The 16,796-nt window shown below is 40.3% G+C and overlaps 1 protein-coding gene across 3 annotated transcripts in view; it reads left to right on the forward strand.

Moving 5' to 3' along the window:
- The window catches only part of LAMA2 (laminin subunit alpha 2), a 546,302-nt gene that overhangs the window by 353,948 nt on the left and 175,558 nt on the right, over positions 1–16,796 (forward strand). For all 3 annotated transcript variants that reach the window (XM_077162869.1, XM_077162870.1, XM_077162871.1), the window contains 6 exons: positions 2,907–3,143; positions 4,407–4,550; positions 5,286–5,465; positions 5,558–5,746; positions 5,844–5,977; positions 12,070–12,187. In XM_077162869.1, coding sequence (XP_077018984.1) covers positions 2,907–3,143; positions 4,407–4,550; positions 5,286–5,465; positions 5,558–5,746; positions 5,844–5,977; positions 12,070–12,187 — 1,002 coding nt within the window. The remainder of the gene's footprint in view (positions 1–2,906; positions 3,144–4,406; positions 4,551–5,285; positions 5,466–5,557; positions 5,747–5,843; positions 5,978–12,069; positions 12,188–16,796) is intronic.

The following is a 16,796-nucleotide window of genomic DNA, read 5'->3' on the forward strand; positions in this document are numbered from 1 at the left end:
TTACAAACTTTGATGACTGCAATCTAAATAAACAGTGATGTGATACTTATAGCTTGCTCTCTTTTGCGTCATGGATAATTTCTCTGTGCTGAGGTGTGTGTGCACACATCTGAGCTTTTACTGAAATAAAATAGAAAGCATGCATCCTTCACTACCAGAGTGCATAAATTCTCTGCTGATACACAAATATTACATCTAGCTATGATTTAAGTTTTGATGATGCCTCCAGTGCTATCAGACATATGGTTAATGGTCTCATTTATTTTCCACTATAACTTCTTTTATCAACTTCCTGCTTTGGAAAAATCTCAGCGTCTTTCCGAATTAGTGCCTTGGTTTCATGTAGTAAATTGGGTGGCAGACATTTCAAATTTTAGTTATTTCAAGAATGCCTCTAAATAATTTTTCATTAGCTGATTATAGTTTTCATAACATATCATAATTTTCTGTTCCTGGTTATGGCTCATTCTATTTATGTGAGTCAATGCACATTCAAAGTAATTGGCAAGAAAAAATTAAGTAAATAAGTAAATTATCCTAATTTTAAAATCTCATTCTACATCTGATGCTCTATAAGGATAAGTTGCTTGGTGTCATAACAGTTGTTTATTCTATCATTTGGAAGCCATTCAATGTAACGTAATAAATAACTGTATTAACTGTAATTACAAAATATTGTAATATAATAAATAACATTTTGTATCCTTGGATTTATAATAATTTCTAACTAGCAAGTCTTATTACTAGGTAGCAGTGAAGACGTTGAAAAATTTTAACCCCAAAAACACAAAAAACAAGGCCTGAAAATTATTTTAATTTCAGAGTCTGGGAAACTGTTTGACCAGACATTTGGGCAGAATAGAGAAGATAGAGGAAAAAGAGGTGGCTGTGCAGCCCACCCAAAAAAGGGCATCCTGTAAGCAAAATAATGCTGGGGGAGCACAAGTAGGAATTCCCTGGTCTGGTAGATATGAAGGCTAAGTTCCGTAATGAAGGCAGGAGATGTACAGAGTGAGTTGGGGATTTGGCAGGCGCTGGGCATGAGCGGCTGCGGATCTGGGAGGGTCAGGCCCAGGGAAGGTCGAAGATTCGGAGCCAGGGGGCTGTAAGTGGGTAACTGGCACTGCTGGCCTCGGAAATGATTTATTTCAAGATTCCAAATGAAATTTTAGAAATCTCCTTGTCCTTTTTAGTATAGTTCAAAATTATGTGAACACTGTGAATCAAGAGCAAAAAGCGTTAAAGGAGAATATAAGATGAAAAAACAGGAGGATGAGCTCTAATTCAAGGAGATGAGTGAGGAAAATAGGAAGACGACAGAAAAGAAACTAAAATCGCAATAGTGTAATTAAAATAAACATCGGAGGTACATACATAAAACAGTTTTGACTGGGAAAACAGGACTTGCAGAAGGAGGAAACACTTGAGAGGTAAATACAGCAGGAAGGATAAAGCTGAGGAAAATAATTACAGTGGCTATTAGGATGGCATAGATCGGCTGACTGATGTGAGGGATGTGCTTTCAGAGGTATAGTTGTTCCTGAAGAAAACAATTGATAAATTAGAACAGAAATAGAAATTAGACACAGGTTTGAAGAAATAGCAATGAAAGAAAAACCAGTTGTGCCAGTTTGAAAGGATGTATGTACCCTGGAAAAGCCATGGTTTAATCCCAATCCCATTTTGTAAAGGCAGCCGTTTCTTCTAATCCCTATTCAATACTGTAATCAGATGAGACTCAATCAAGAGTGCTTGTTAAACTGGATTAGATGGAGACGTGTCTCCACCCATCTGGGTGGTTCTTGATTAGTTTAATGGAATCCTATAAAAGAGGAAACATTTTGGAGAATGTAGGAGATTCGGAGAGAGCAGAGAATGCCACGGCACCATGAAGCAGAGAGTCCACCAGCCAGCGACTTTTGGAGATGAAGGAGGAAAACACCTCCTGGAGAGCTGGAGAGGAAGCCAGCAGATGATGTTGTGTTCACCATGTGCCCTTCCACTTGAGAGAGAAGCCCTGAACTTCACTGGCATTCTTGAACCAAGCTATCTTTCCCTAGATGCCTTAGATTGGACATTTCTATAGACTTGCTTTAATTGGGACATTTTCTCAGCCTTAGAACTGTAAACTAACAACTTATTAAATTTCCTATTTTAAAAGCCGTTCTGTCTCTGGTGTATTGCATTCTGACACCTAGCAAACTAGAACACCAGTTATGTTCCCAACCTGAAAACACTCATCATGTTCCAATAAATTAATGAAGAAAAGATGAGACCTATAAAATTCTAGCAGAATTTTGAATTACATAAATAAGGAGAAAAATCTGTATACATCAAGGGAGAAGAAAAAAGGTTTGCAGCAGTGTCCGACAGGGTTTGTCTGCCAACCTAAATGCCGGAAGACAACACGCTCGCATCACTTCTCCAGGTTCTCCTCTTCCCGCGTCTGGTTGGCTTCTCTGTCTTCATCGCGTTTTGTACTTCTCCTATCAGGCCATGCTTATTAAGTCACCTGGTATCTATATGTGTGCTTGTCACCTTCCACTCAGTTCTAAGTTGTGTCTCTGTGAAGTTTAATGGAATAATGACATGATAAGGTAGAATTGTCTGTCTAAGGTGTAGTCTTTGAAACTCCTTCCCACCATGAAAAAGGATGGAAAAAAAGTCAGATGTTTTTATTCACATGGTATTATGGTTTCCAGGCAGTCATATATTTTAGTAAATGCAGGAAGCCGTTTTTATGTTATGTTCACTGATGTTTCCCTAGCAACGAGACGAGAACAATGCAAAGCATATCGTGGACACATATTCATATTTGTTTAGTGGAAGTATAGAAACACTGAAATTAAAAATTTAAGTTGTTTCCAATGAAATTGTGTTAATGGTTGTTTTTATCTGTTCTCTAGGCCTGTAACTGCAGTGTGGTGGGGTCACTGGGTCTCCAGTGCCACCTGAGCACAGGACAGTGCAACTGTCATCCAAAATTCTCCGGTGCAAAATGCACACAGTGCAGTCTTGGTCACTGGAATTTCCCTCACTGCAACCTCTGTGACTGCTTCCTGCCTGGGACGGACGATGCGACCTGTGACTCAGACACTAACAAGTGTGCATGCAGCGACCAGACTGGGCAGTGCGTGTGTAAGGTGTGTGCTGAGGAATGCAGCAGGGCTAAATAAACCCCACGTGATTCCAGGGCCCGTGCTCAGCGTTCTCTCTCCCTGCTGCAGTAAGCTAACCCAATAAAAACACGAAAAATCATTGCCAGACATGAAGTTTTCACCAGTAAATGTTCACTGGCATACAGATAAGTGCCGTTTTTTGAGAGCTTGTTTTCAACCAAACCCAGCTTTTTTCTTTTCCCCATTGGTAGAGATGATGTATTGTCTATGTTAAAATAAATAATTTATCTTTATATATTCCCTTTGCTTAAACAAAAATAATCTGAAAAGAAAGATGGTTCTTGGTGTCATCAGAGACAATCATAGCTAAATGATGTCTTGTAAAAAAAGTTTCTCCTAAAAGTAATCTGCAGTTAGTATACACTGAAAAGTACATTCGCTGTATTGGTTGTTGAGTAAAATAGCCTCCCATAGGACCACTGATGTCACAGACAGTGGCTGTCTGCACATTTGAGTCCTCATTGATAGTGTCAAGTGATGTTGAAGAAGAACCAATTAAAAAGTAGAAGAGGGATGTTTCCCTTAAGAAATTTCTCGGGGGGGGGGGGGGGCCAAAATCAATCCTGGAATAAATGCGGTGAAGACTGTCAGAAGTATCTTTATAAGATTAAGTGACTGCAGGGAGGGCCCGAGGAAGCTGAGGACCAAACCCGGGCAGTGGTGACTCAGGCAGTCTTGAGAATTTAGGAAAATGGCATTTCTGTCATCGAGGAAGGGCCCCACTCATAAAACAAAAGCACAGTGCTGGTTTATTGCATATCATAGTTACAGCTATGCATCACGGGGAATAAATGCCATGCATCTATATTTACAGTATGCAGTATGTAAACAGTTATATGCAGGTACATTTTACTATCCTGGCTATTTTTACAAATTTGCATGCCGCCACTGTCTAGGAATCAGTATTTTTATTTTGCTTCTGAAATCCTCATGAGGCATTCGCCTGGCTCATAGCAGACTTGTGGAAACATGCTGCCGAAATTTAAAAAGCTGTATACAATGCCCTTAGTAGTGCACATATTCATAAATAAATGACATACTTTTTAGGCTTGAGGTATCCTAGCAATATTAACTCCCTGTGCCATTTGAGATGGGAGTCGGCAACTCAGTCCTCTCTTTTTGTTGTAATTGTGTAGTTAAAGGCTGTGTCCCTGTGACTCATTCTGAAGTTTATTTCATGCCTAACTCTACCGTGCCGGACTCTGAGGGCCTCTCGTTTCTGTCCAGGTCAACGTGGAAGGGGTCCACTGCGACAGGTGCCGGCCGGGCACGTTTGGCCTGGAGCCCAAGAACCCCGTGGGCTGCAGCAGCTGCTATTGCTTTGGCGTGACCACTCGGTGCTCGGAAGCAGAAGGGCTGGTTCGTGCCCGGGTGAGTTGGGGCCTGCCAAGCCGCAAGGTAGTAGGATGCCCACCCTGCAGACCCCTTTTAGCTGGACGCTGAGGGGCACTAGGAAATGGCAAAATATTTGAGTACCCATCTCCCTGTGCACGTTTAGCCATGATAAAGTCCTTTTGCTGAACACTGAGGGGCACCAGGACGTTGCAAAATATTTGAATACCCTTCTCCCTGTGTGCGTTTAGACATGGTAAAAGCTATACACCATTAGGCAGCTGGTGTAGATGTCTTAATGTTTCTTTCTTAAAAATAATTTATTATTGATAAGGTAATAGATGCCAGCTGACAAAAGGGGTATTCTGCTTTGGGATGGGAAGAGGCTGCATTCTATAAAACATGGCTATCAGGAAGAAGATGAAAGTCGAATGCAGCAAAGAAACCCAGAACTTGTACATTTATTCCAACCAGCCTCAGGAATCATCAGCATTTAGGAGGAAATCATGCTCATTTTTACTTTAATTTTCCTATAATTGTCCCTATTTTAGATCCTACGTTTTATTATTTTCAAAGACTCCACTTTTCACAGCTGCTGTGGTTTCTGCTGTGCAGACAAGTCAGCGGGATTTAACCCCTGTCCCGCGTGCATGATGCGGGATCTGCCACCTCAGTGTGGGAGAGGGGCTGAGAGGGACGTGCCGCCCGCAGTGCAGGTTTAAGGGGCACCGGGAGACGTGGCCTTAGCCCTCTGCTTTGACCCCATGGCTACAGCTGACCCTGACCCCAGAGCAGACCGTCCTGCCCCTGGTGGACGAGGCTCGGCAGCACACGACGACCAAAGGTCTTGCCTTCCAACACCCGGAGATTGTCGCACACATGGAGCAGGTGACCCAAGTTCTCCACTTGGAGCCTTTTTATTGGAAGCTTCCAGAACAGTTTGAAGGAAGGAAGGTAAGAATTTTGAAACCACTTAAGAGCAAAGTAAAGTATGTTTCTGGGACCACAACTTGCCTAAATAACTACTGCTCTTTGTATTTCATTAGTTGATGGCCTATGGGGGCAAACTCAAGTACGCCATCTATTTTGAGGCTCGGGAGGAGACAGGTTTCTCTACGTATAATCCCCAAGTGATTATTCGGGGCGGGACTCCTTCTCACACCAGAGTCATCGTCAGGCATATGCCTGCCCCTCTCATTGGCCAACTGACCAGACACGAGATTGAAATGACAGAGGTAAGGTTAGTCATTATTTGGTGCAATGGCGCCAATGATTTTGTGTTCAGTTTTGTCAAAGTGTGTGTGTGTGTGTGTTTTTTAATTTTGTTAACAGAAAGAATGGAAGTATTATGATCGTGATCCACGAATCAGCAGGACTGTAACCCGTGAAGACTTCTTGGATGTACTCTATGATATCCATTATATTCTCATCAAGGCCACTTATGGGAATATCATGCGACAGAGCAGGTAAATGATGATAAAAAAATCCAGGTTCTTATTCTAGAATTTATAGAGAATATCAGTAAGATATCAGACAAAAAAAAAAAAAGAAACAATTTTAAAGTGGTTGATTCAGGTCAAGACTGGCTTCTGGGTCATCCAGTGGAAGTTACAGACATCATCGAAACAGGAAAATATCAGCACCAGGGGCACTGATATCTGATTCAGAGAATTACACTTAGGAGCCCAGTTTTGTCTCTAGCATTTCCTACTAGAAGGAGCCAGGACACATGGATTTTGAGTTTGAAATAGGAAATATACAGGAGAACTAGAGACATCTTTTTGGGTCTGGAAATGAGGGAAGTTATCAAAGGCTTAGATCATTTCCCAGGGACATAGCAGCCAGCTTGAAAGGAAGTCTCCTAGTTACATTTGAGACAAATTAAACATTAAATAACTGTAATTTATTGAGATTGTATTAGTTTCTTACATGCTGCTAGCATACAATATACCAGAATTGGGACAGCTTTTATAAAGAAAATTTAATGTTACAAGTTTATAGTTCTAAGCCTTTGAAAATGTCCAAACTAAGGCATCCAGGGAAAGAGACCTTAATTCAAGAAAGGCCAATGTATCTGGAAAACCTCTGTCAGCTGGGAAGGTATGCTGGTCCCCTGCTCCTGGGCTCTGTTGCTTTCAGCCTCTGTTCCTGTGGGGGTTCCTCACTTTACTTCTCTGGGTCTGGCTTTCATCTCTTGGCTTCTCTTGGCTCTATCCACATTCTGGCTTGCTTAACATCTCAGGGGAAGCACGCCGCAATGACTGCTGGGCTCCAAGCATCCTCAGACATCTATGTCTCTGCTCTCTCTGCCAGCTCTGAAGTTTCTGTTGGCTCTCTGTCATCTCTGTCATTTCTGTTGTTTCTGACCCTCTGCAAAATGTTTCCTCTTTTAATGGATTCATGTAAACTAATTAAGATCCACCTGGAATGGGTGGAGTCACATCTCCATCTAATCAAAAGGTCATGCCCACAATTGGGTGTGTCATATCTCCATGGAGATAATCTAATCAAGTTTCCAACCTGCAGTTCTGTATCAGGATTAAAAGAAATGCCATCCCCACAAGATTGGATCAGGATTGAAACATGGCTTTTCTGGGGTACATAATACTTCCAAACTGACACAAAAACACATTGAATATATATAAAATCCATGGGTTGGTGGTGATATCCTCCAAAAGGAAAACAAAAAGAAAAATATACATAAACTTATTTGTCACCATTAGGGTTAGCTTTCTCCAGACATAGACAATCAAAAAAGAAATAGTATGAGAAGCAAGTTTAGGGAAAAAATACTGAATTTTTGCATGGTGATTGCAAGATACCTGTCATAAATTCAGGTGACGGCCTTCTATAGGTCTGAGATAACTGATGATTGTGCTGCAAATGCATTACAAGTTTACCAAGAAAATGCCCTCCTTCAGCCCACTGGGGAGCCAGGCAGGGCCAACCGAGGTCCAGTACCAACCCTGAGCAGTCTCAGCTGTTCACACCAGTGTGTCCCACCGCATTATCATTTTCTCTGTGCATCGTGATGTGAAACATGGTGTTGCCTCTAAAACCCTGCGGGGAGATCACTGGCCGAATCTAGCCTGGGCTCATCGGCATGCTTGAGGCAGCTGATGTTGGATGAGCAGAGGGGCCGCCTGGGGAGAACATTGACTGAGAACAGAGCAGAGCACGGAACTTGAGGAGCACGAGCCGCAGGAATAACTGTGGTGTCAGGGAAGCTGTCCTAGGACCCAAAGGCCCGATTAAAATGAAGCCTACTGAGCATGACCCTTAGGAGCACACTGCTGGCAGATATAATTCCGGTTTCAGTGCAATCCTGGGCCAGATGTTTCTCAACATTTGGAATAATTAATGGGAAAGGAAGGGGTTGTGAGCATAGACTCTTGTTTTCCAAGAATGTAATTGTAAAAGAAAGGAAAGAAATAATGTCAAAGGTTGAGAGATGGCTGCTTCATTTCAGAGAGAAGTGACCACGTTTATAGATCACAGGGAAAGGAATTAGTAGCAAGGCAAGTATTACAAATAGAGAATAGTAATGGAGGATTCTGGGGGCTTCGTCATCACAGCACACGTGGTCATGTTGAAGTAGAAGGGGCCATTTATCCAAAGGGATTTAAATGGGGAAATGCACAGATGTAGGTGAGTTTGATCCATGGAGGCAGGAAGGTGAGTTGAGTTCATACACACAGCCTCAGTTTCTCTGTCTTGTCATATAAGAATTTGCGATTGTATATGTTTTTATATGGTTTTGTAGACTACATTAGTAGACCAGGCCAAGGAAGCAAAGCAAAGAAATTATAAATCCTCTCATTTGCAAACTAGCTGAATACAAAATACCATAATTCAAACGTTTATGTTGTACTAAGCCCATTATAGAGCATAAAACTTTATTATTACATGGAGAAGACCCATATTGCTTTTCGGATTGATTTAGGCACTTTGGGTACAAGAAAAATTCGAGGACCAAAGTTCACTTTTAAATCTGTATTCCTTTGGTTTTCTTTTCATATTTCTCACCTTTAACATAAAAACATTTTATATGAAATAATAAAGATATATGTGCCAAAATATGCTGTCACCTATATAGTTAATTATTTTAGAATATCAAGTTTAAATTGGGTGGCAGATGCCAAAGCAGGTTTTTTTCTTCATAAAAAACAAGAGGTAACTTTGTGATTTTTCAAACATATTACTCAAATTGTTCCAGGTTCAGTAAAAGAATGTCCTAGTACACAGAACATTTTGTTAGTGGAACTGATAGAAACAATTTTGTCATGCATTTTTCATTACACTTTTTTTGCCTCTCTCCCACTGCCTGAACTTTACACAGTGCCACTTTGTCTTTCTTCCTGTATGTCTTTTGCTCTTATTTTGCAAACCTCACTAAACATAATGTTCTTTGCCTTAAGTGACCATTTTTTGAAACTTTAGAATAATTTTAAATATTTCACTTTTCTAAGCTCAATAGAAACTAGAGTCATAGTCTAACAATGATAAGAACAAAGAAGGCAGGGGATTAACGCTTGATTTTGTAAGAGAGTGGAATTGTGAGAAAGTTCTGATTTAGTTTGCTAAGCTGGAATGCAATCTACCAGAAATGGGTTACCTTTTATCAAAGGGATTTATTGAACTGCAAGTTTACAGTTCTAAGGCCCCATAAAAATGTCCAAACTATTTCATTTCTAGAACCTGTCATTCTTTCTTTGAAGTCTTTTGATTTTGGACTCTAATACTTTCTTTTTTCACAATCACACAGTCACATTGTGAAAGCTGTATCATTATACAACTATCTTCAAGAAACATGGCTACTGGAACACAGCTCTACATTTTCAGGCAGTTCCCTCCAGCCTCTCCACTACACCTTAACTAGAAAGGTGATATCTATATGATGCATAAGAATAACCTCCAGGATAACCTCTTGACTCTGTTTGGAATCTCTCAGCCATTGACACTTTATTTTGTCTCATTTTGCATTTCCCCCTTTTGGTCAAGAAGGTTTCTCAATCCCTTAATGCTGAGTTCCAGCTCATTCTAGGATTTCTGTCCGACGTTGCCAGGAAGGTCCACACCCCTGGGAGTCATGTCCCACATAGAGAGGGGGAGGGCAATGAGTTTGCTTGTTGTGTTGGCTGAGAGAGAGAGGCCACATCTGAGCAACAAAAGAGGTTCTCTGGGGGTGACTCTCAGGACTTATTTTAAGTAGGCTTAGGCTATCCTTTGCGGGGTTAAGTTTCATATAAATAAACCCCAAGATTGCGGGCTCAGCCTATTGCTTTGGTTGTCCCCACTGCTTGTGAGAATATCAGGAATTCTCCACATGGGGAAGTTCTTTGATGCACAAAAGTGTTTAATTTTGAGGAGTTTCCATTTATTTCTTTCTTTCTTCAATGTTCTTGCTTTGGGTATAAGGTCTAGGAAACTGCCTCCTATTATAAGATTTATATTTCCCTACATTTTCTTCTAAAAGTTTTATGGTCTTAGATCTAATGTTTAGGTCTTGGATCCATTTTGAGTTAATTTTTATATAGGGTGTGAGATGTGGATCCTCTTTCATTCTTTTGCATGTGGATACATCTTGAAACAAAGACCTATAAGATATATAAACTGCAAATATTTTCTTAAAAAAATGTCCAAACTAAGGCATCCAGAGAAAGCTTGACCCAAGAAAGGCTGATGAGGTCTGAAACACCTGTCAGCTGGTGTCTGCTGGTCTTATTTCTGCATCTCAAAACCTGTGCTGGCTCTGAGCTTTTTCCAAAACGGTTCCCTCTTAAAGGACTCCAGTTAGTGGAATTAGGCCCATCTTGAAGGGGCAGAGACACCTTTCCATGGGAGCCACCTAAATGAAAGGTCCCAGCCACAATTGGATGGGTCATATCTGCCTGAAAACAACTTAATGAAAAGGTACCGCCCTAAACGGTAGGTCTGCCCCCACAAGATTGGGTTATGAAAAAAGAATATGGCTTTTTTTGAGTGCACAAAGCCTCAAACCAGCAGAAGGTAAAAAATATTACCCCAAAAGTTATTTACTATAATCGCAGAAGTAGTTATGACATAGTCCTACATCCTTAATCATTCAGTTATAAATGTTAACTAGTCTCAGAAGCAGAGAGTTTAAGAGTATGTGATTTGAGATTCACACTTTGTATATTTTGCCAAGATTGGTATTTTCTTTTGTCTTTGCCAAAAGCAAAGCCAAAATCTTCTCTTACATTTATTTAAAGGAAATAACTTTTGCATTTGGGTAAACAGAAGCCTGAATTTGGCCTCACGCTTGGTAGAAGTATAAACCATTGCTCTTTAATCCTCTGAGAGAAAGGACGTTTTCCAGAAATATCTGTTACTGTTGCCATTCAGGGTACACTTGATTTCTTTAAGACCTGCTGGTGTGTTGTGTGTGTAGGAGAGAGAAGGGAAGTGATGCTAGTAATTCCTCAGCCTGTAAGACACTGTGGAGCCGCCAGTGCAGATGAGTTGTCAGAAAGCACCGTTTACCTTCTTACTCGCTCAGAGAGTCTGGCATGCGGCGGGGGCGGGAGGGTCTTCCCGACAGGTGGGAAGCTACTTGCTAACAGCGAGTAGCTGTAAGGAGAGGCTGAGAAAATCTCAAGTTCTGCCCAATGTGTCTCATGAAGGCTGGCCTGTCTTCAAATGCAGATTTCAGCGCTAGTGAAGCCAGAAAGTGTGGTCATAATTCAGTTTCAATAAAACAGTTATAAAGTTTATGATTCAAACCCCTTCAGCTACAGGAGGTGCATTTTATTAAAGCAAAACAATTCATTGTCTCATTTAAAAGTTTATTTGCAGAACATTTTCATGTTACCAGTTAGTCAGTCATGAAATTGTCTGAATTTATGGACTGCATATATTATTTGCAGTCAATTTAAAATTGATGAAAAGGGTATCACCATTTTCACTGCAAATAATTGTTTTTTCGATTATAAAGACCTTCTCACAGATAGGAAGGGTGAGTTCAGTTACTAGAGGGATTTATTTAATAAAGTTAACAAAATGCTCATTTGAAAGGTTCTTTAAGCTTCAGAAAGAGATTAATATTATCAGATGTTGCTTGATCAGTATTTGCCAGGTGGTTTTCGGATGTTCTTGAGAGGGCTAGAGACTAGAGGAAGCAGTTGGGGGTGGTAGCAAAAAATCAGAAGCAATTTCCCTAGTGACTGCCAGGGATGTTCTAATGGGCAGTGACCTTGGATTGTCTGTTGGAAAGAATATAAACTCCTAATTAATTGACTATGTCTACCTGAAGCCACTCACATTTTAAAAAGTGGGAAAAAATTTATTTTATAATAACTTCTCATCAGGACATCAGACATCCGAATTACTAAATTTCTTATGATTCCTGTGAGTATTTTGCTAATGGAAGCGAAGATAGAATAATAAGGTGTGCCACATAAGCCTGTGGAATTTAGATGGTGTCAAAGCAATAGGACAAGCTTGGAGTTATTGATAAAGACTTGGGATGAATTACTTGCCAGGCAGTCTCAGTTTGCTCAGATCTGATCGCTTTAAGTCTGTCCTCATTGTTTTTCAGGATTTCTGAAATCTCAATGGAGGTGGCCGAACCAGGACGGGTATCAGCAGTGGCTGCTCCAGTGCATTTGATAGAAAAGTGTGACTGTCCCCCTGGCTACTCGGGCCTGTCCTGTGAGGTAAGGTAGCCCCAATCCACCGGGCAAGCCAAATGGAAAAACCCAGAACTGCAGTCAGTTTTGCTTTCATGGACACCCTTATCCTCCTCTCTCTGACCTGCCTCTGGCAGCAGGAGATGGTATCGTTGCCTGGTAGTCAGACTCACAACTGAAGGGAAATAGTTGATAGAAATTAAAAGATTTATTTTTAAAAAAAGTCAGGAAATAAGAATGTTTTCATAAGGACATTTATTGTGACTGATCTGTTTCCTTAGCCCTACTTCTGAGCGGTTAAAAACGTCTAGACCGCAGAGATTATGAGATAGAATTATATTGTCATCTGAATGGTTATTTTTCTATAGAACATGAAAGAATTTGTGCTCCAAATAGTGGGCTGTCTGCTTTGAGATAGGCTTCTGCAGAGGGCATCCATTTGTTCCAGCAGTGCCCTATCATTCAGTCCTGGCATTCGAAAAACTCTGCTTTTTAACTTTGTGGGGGAGTCCTTTGACTGTCTTCAAAAAAGGTAAATTTTCTAGAAATTCATCTTCTTGGTAAGTTTAATTTCTGCAACTATTAAAATGAATAAGAAGGGGCCATGGTGGCTCAGCAGGTAAGAATGCTTGCCTGCCATGCCAGAGGACCCGGGGTTCACTCCCCAATGCCTGCCCATGTAAAAAAAAAAAAAAAAATGATAAGAAGTATCGGTCAGGGAAGGGCAGCACAGAAAGTAAAAACAGGCTGGGTTTGGGGCTTAACTTCAATGCAGCTAGACTGAGCCCTCGCTCTAGTGCTAGCCCTCTTCATGCTCCAGCTGGCAAATGCCCCCGCCTCTGAGCTCCACCCCCACTGCACTTACCCAGTGCCCCGCAGTCCCCCCAGAGCCCCCCATGGCCCGGCCACTAAAGCCTGGCCTGGACAGCCAGCCGGCCTGTCCCCCGCCTGCGCATGTCGCGTTGCCATCAGCCCGACCGGCGGGTGGCCACACGTCCCACCAGGGGCTTCTCACATCCCCATCACCTAACGTCACGAGAGCCTTATGAAGACAAGTGAGCTGTGAAATAAAGCTCCCATGACAGGGCCTGGAGGGTGCTTGGTTGCATTAGTTAGTTGGTTACATCTGTGGTCAGTACTATAATAGCTATTTATATATAACTATAATAACTACTTATATATCCCCCTATGGATTCATTTAGGAATACTTTTATAATCTTATCTTGTAAATAAGATTTGAGAAGATTTTTAAGTAAAACTTCAAAATGGTGGAAATAAACTTCTTGAGAGATGACAAAGCATAATGGAAAGGAAAAGGTATTTGGTTTTGGTGAATCCTGCCTGGCTCTACGGCTTGGACCCATGACTTGCCCTGCTGGTTGAACCTCAGGTTCTTTATCTGTGGGTTCATCATGAGGACGAATTTAAATGAAAAATTATGCATGAAAGAAAGCCCTGTTGTATGCTGAAGTGCCATTCGGCTCAGTTACCATCGAATGGATTCATGTCGTCAGAGAACAGTTTCCTAACTATAAGTGCCTCATGAAGCGTTCTTGGCATAATTTTATAGTCCTGTTAGTGACAGCTCTGAGGACAGTATTGTTTGAACATGTCCATTTGATCTCATGAATACTCAAATAATCTACCTCACTATTAAAACATAACTCCTACTTGTATCTAGACAGGTAGATAGATAGATAGATAGATAGATAGATAGATAGATAGATAGATAGATAGATAGATAGATAGATAGATAGATAGATAGATAGATAGATAGATAGATAGATAGACAGACAGACAGATAGATAGACAGACAGATAGATAGATAGACAGATGGATAGACAGATAGATAGATGGATACATAGACAGATTAATACAAACCCCCAGTAAGCATACACTGCCCCTGTACACATGATGTGTATCTAAACCTAATTGTGGTCTGTGGCCCGTAGAATACATGCTGTGTTTCCAGGGAGTGTGGAAATTAAAAGATAGAACTTGATATTTTCTAGACATGAAATGAATTTTTTTTTTTTTTTTTTTTTTTTTTTTTTAAGAGAGAGGGAGGAAAGGAAGGAAAGACAGAGAAGGAAGGAAGGATGGAAGGAAGGAAGGGAGGAAGAAAGGGAAACATTTTTAAACATTTTCTTGTTTTATTATATTTTGTTTGTTTGTTTGTTTTTTACATGGGCTGGGGCCAGGAATCGAACCGGGGTCCTCCGGCACGGCAGGCAAGCACTCTTGCCCGCTGAGCCACCGCGGCCCGCCCATGAAATGAAGTTTTATGCATCCTCGGTGGGGATGTCTGGCTATACAGCAACTACCTGTGCGCCTGGAGCAATTCTCTTAATTGCTATAGCCTTACTTATAATATAGTCATCCAAAGTATGAAATGAAAACTTGAGTTTTGAAGTTCTAAAATCTCTGATTCTGCAAAATTATTTTGCTATAGAAATTATTCAACAAGTAGTCAAGATGGGCCTTTAGATATCTTGAAAAGAAAGTTACAGCAGCTATATTTTTTCTGCATTCACTGCGAATAATATTGTTCACTTCTGAACAAAATGTTAGTAGAATAGCAAATCATTTTAATGCAGCCTGCCTTCCTTTCCAGATTTTAAAAGCTCTTCTTTATTGTGATGGGTAGGCTTTTTGAATACTGTGTTCTAGGACAAACTTTCCCATTAAATTTAGTAATTTTTCATCAACATGAAAGTATGCTTTAGTAAAAGTAAAGCAAATGAAAAATGAATAAAATCAAGAGAAGTTAGAAATATATACAAACTATTGTCTACATTAGTGGCCTCACGTATGTCCTGTGAATTTCACTTAAGCATCTATTTACAGATAGTAATTACAATAATACCTTAGTGGGGGAAGTAGGGGGATAAAGGCCTCTCTCTTCTAATAAGGTATCTGAGGTGTTCTCCACACCCCATTGCCTCTAATCTGAGACATCTTATTTATAATTCATCCTGGCCCTAAAGTGTAATTACCCAGACCTAAAATCTAATCATCAAAGCGAGAGCTAAGGACAGTTTTGAAATACTGTATCCCATTCCAGTAACATATGCTTTGGGTCATGAATACACAAAGCAATTCCTTTACAATATTCTCACCACATGTGTGGTATTCTGGAGACATCTGCATATTCTTACCCAAAATGTGTTTGCAAATAAACAAAATTAAGTACTGGTCACCACTAAAAATATAGCCAGTTGTCAAGATGCTTAGCCTTTGCCATTTGCTGTAGTGTGAGGACACTGCAGCCCGGGTCATCGAAAATGCTGGTTCTACAACTACACCTAATTATCATAATTTATGATTTGAACTGGAGACCAGATTACTTTACCCGTCAAACGAAGGACACGTTTCTCACCAGATGTGTGAACATGGGAGCCATTCTGTTTACCGCACTTTACTTAAATGCTTTTCATCAATGTCTCAGTTTACATTGATGTCTAAACTAACTTGAACTCAGCTTAGGTCATATGCAGATACCATTCTTATTTATGACTTTCTCTCTGAAAAATGGAAATGGTTCAGCATGGAATTTGTGGTTCTCTGCAATAATGTCATGGAAATTAAAAATTTGCAGATGATCTTGGTCATATTTTGATAGTTCCCCTCCCTCGGCTCCCCTCACATATTTCATTTTTAATGGGGCTTCTGGCACACTGGTGGCTGGCTGGTGCCTCTGGGCTCACCACTCTGAACTGTCATTTGTAGCTATTAAAAATAAGGTCTTAAAGCTCTAAATAGTTCAGATCTAGTATCAACCCATAAAGCTCACCCAGAAGATGAAATTGTGGAAAGAGAGTTTTCTCCTTAAATACATGCACTGTTGGGGTACTCCGCCACTTCCATTGCACGAGTAAGACCCAGGAGTCTGTTTTTTTTTTTTTTTTTTTTTTTTTTTTTTTAGAAATCATACCATTCTACATATGCACTCAGTAATTCTTAACATCATCACATAGATGCATGATCATTGTTTCTTAGTACATTTGCATCAGTTTAGAGGAACTAGCAACACAACAGAAAAAGATATAAAATGTTAATATAAAGAAAAGAAATAAAAGTAGTAGTAATAGTAAAAAACAACAACAACAAACAAACCAACAAGCAATCAAAAACAAAAAAAAACCCTATAGCTCAGATGCAGCTTCATTCAGTATTTTAACATGATTACTTTACAATTAGGTATTATTGTGCTGTCCATTTTTGAGTTTTTGTATCTAGTCCTGTTGCACAATCTGTATCCCTTCAGCTTCAATTACCCATTGTCTTACCCTGTTTCTAACTCCTGCTGAACTCTGTTACCAATGACATATTTCAAGTTTATTCTCGAATGTCCGTTCACAACAGTGGGACCATACAGTATTTGTCCTTTAGTTTTTGGCTGGATTCACTCAGCATAATATTCTCTAGGTCCATCCATGTTATTACATGGTTCACAAGTTTATCTTGTCTTAAAGCTGCATAATATTCCATCGTATGTATATACCACAGTTTGTTTAGCCACTCTTCTGTTGATGGAGATTTTTGCTGTTTCCATCTCTTTGCAATTGTAAATAACGCTGCTATAAACATTGGTGTGCAAATGTCCGTTTGTGTCTTTGCCCTTAAGTCCTTTGAG

This window comes from Tamandua tetradactyla, chromosome 5 (assembly GCF_023851605.1).
Source record: "Tamandua tetradactyla isolate mTamTet1 chromosome 5, mTamTet1.pri, whole genome shotgun sequence".
Classification (NCBI taxonomy): domain Eukaryota; kingdom Metazoa; phylum Chordata; class Mammalia; order Pilosa; family Myrmecophagidae; genus Tamandua; species Tamandua tetradactyla.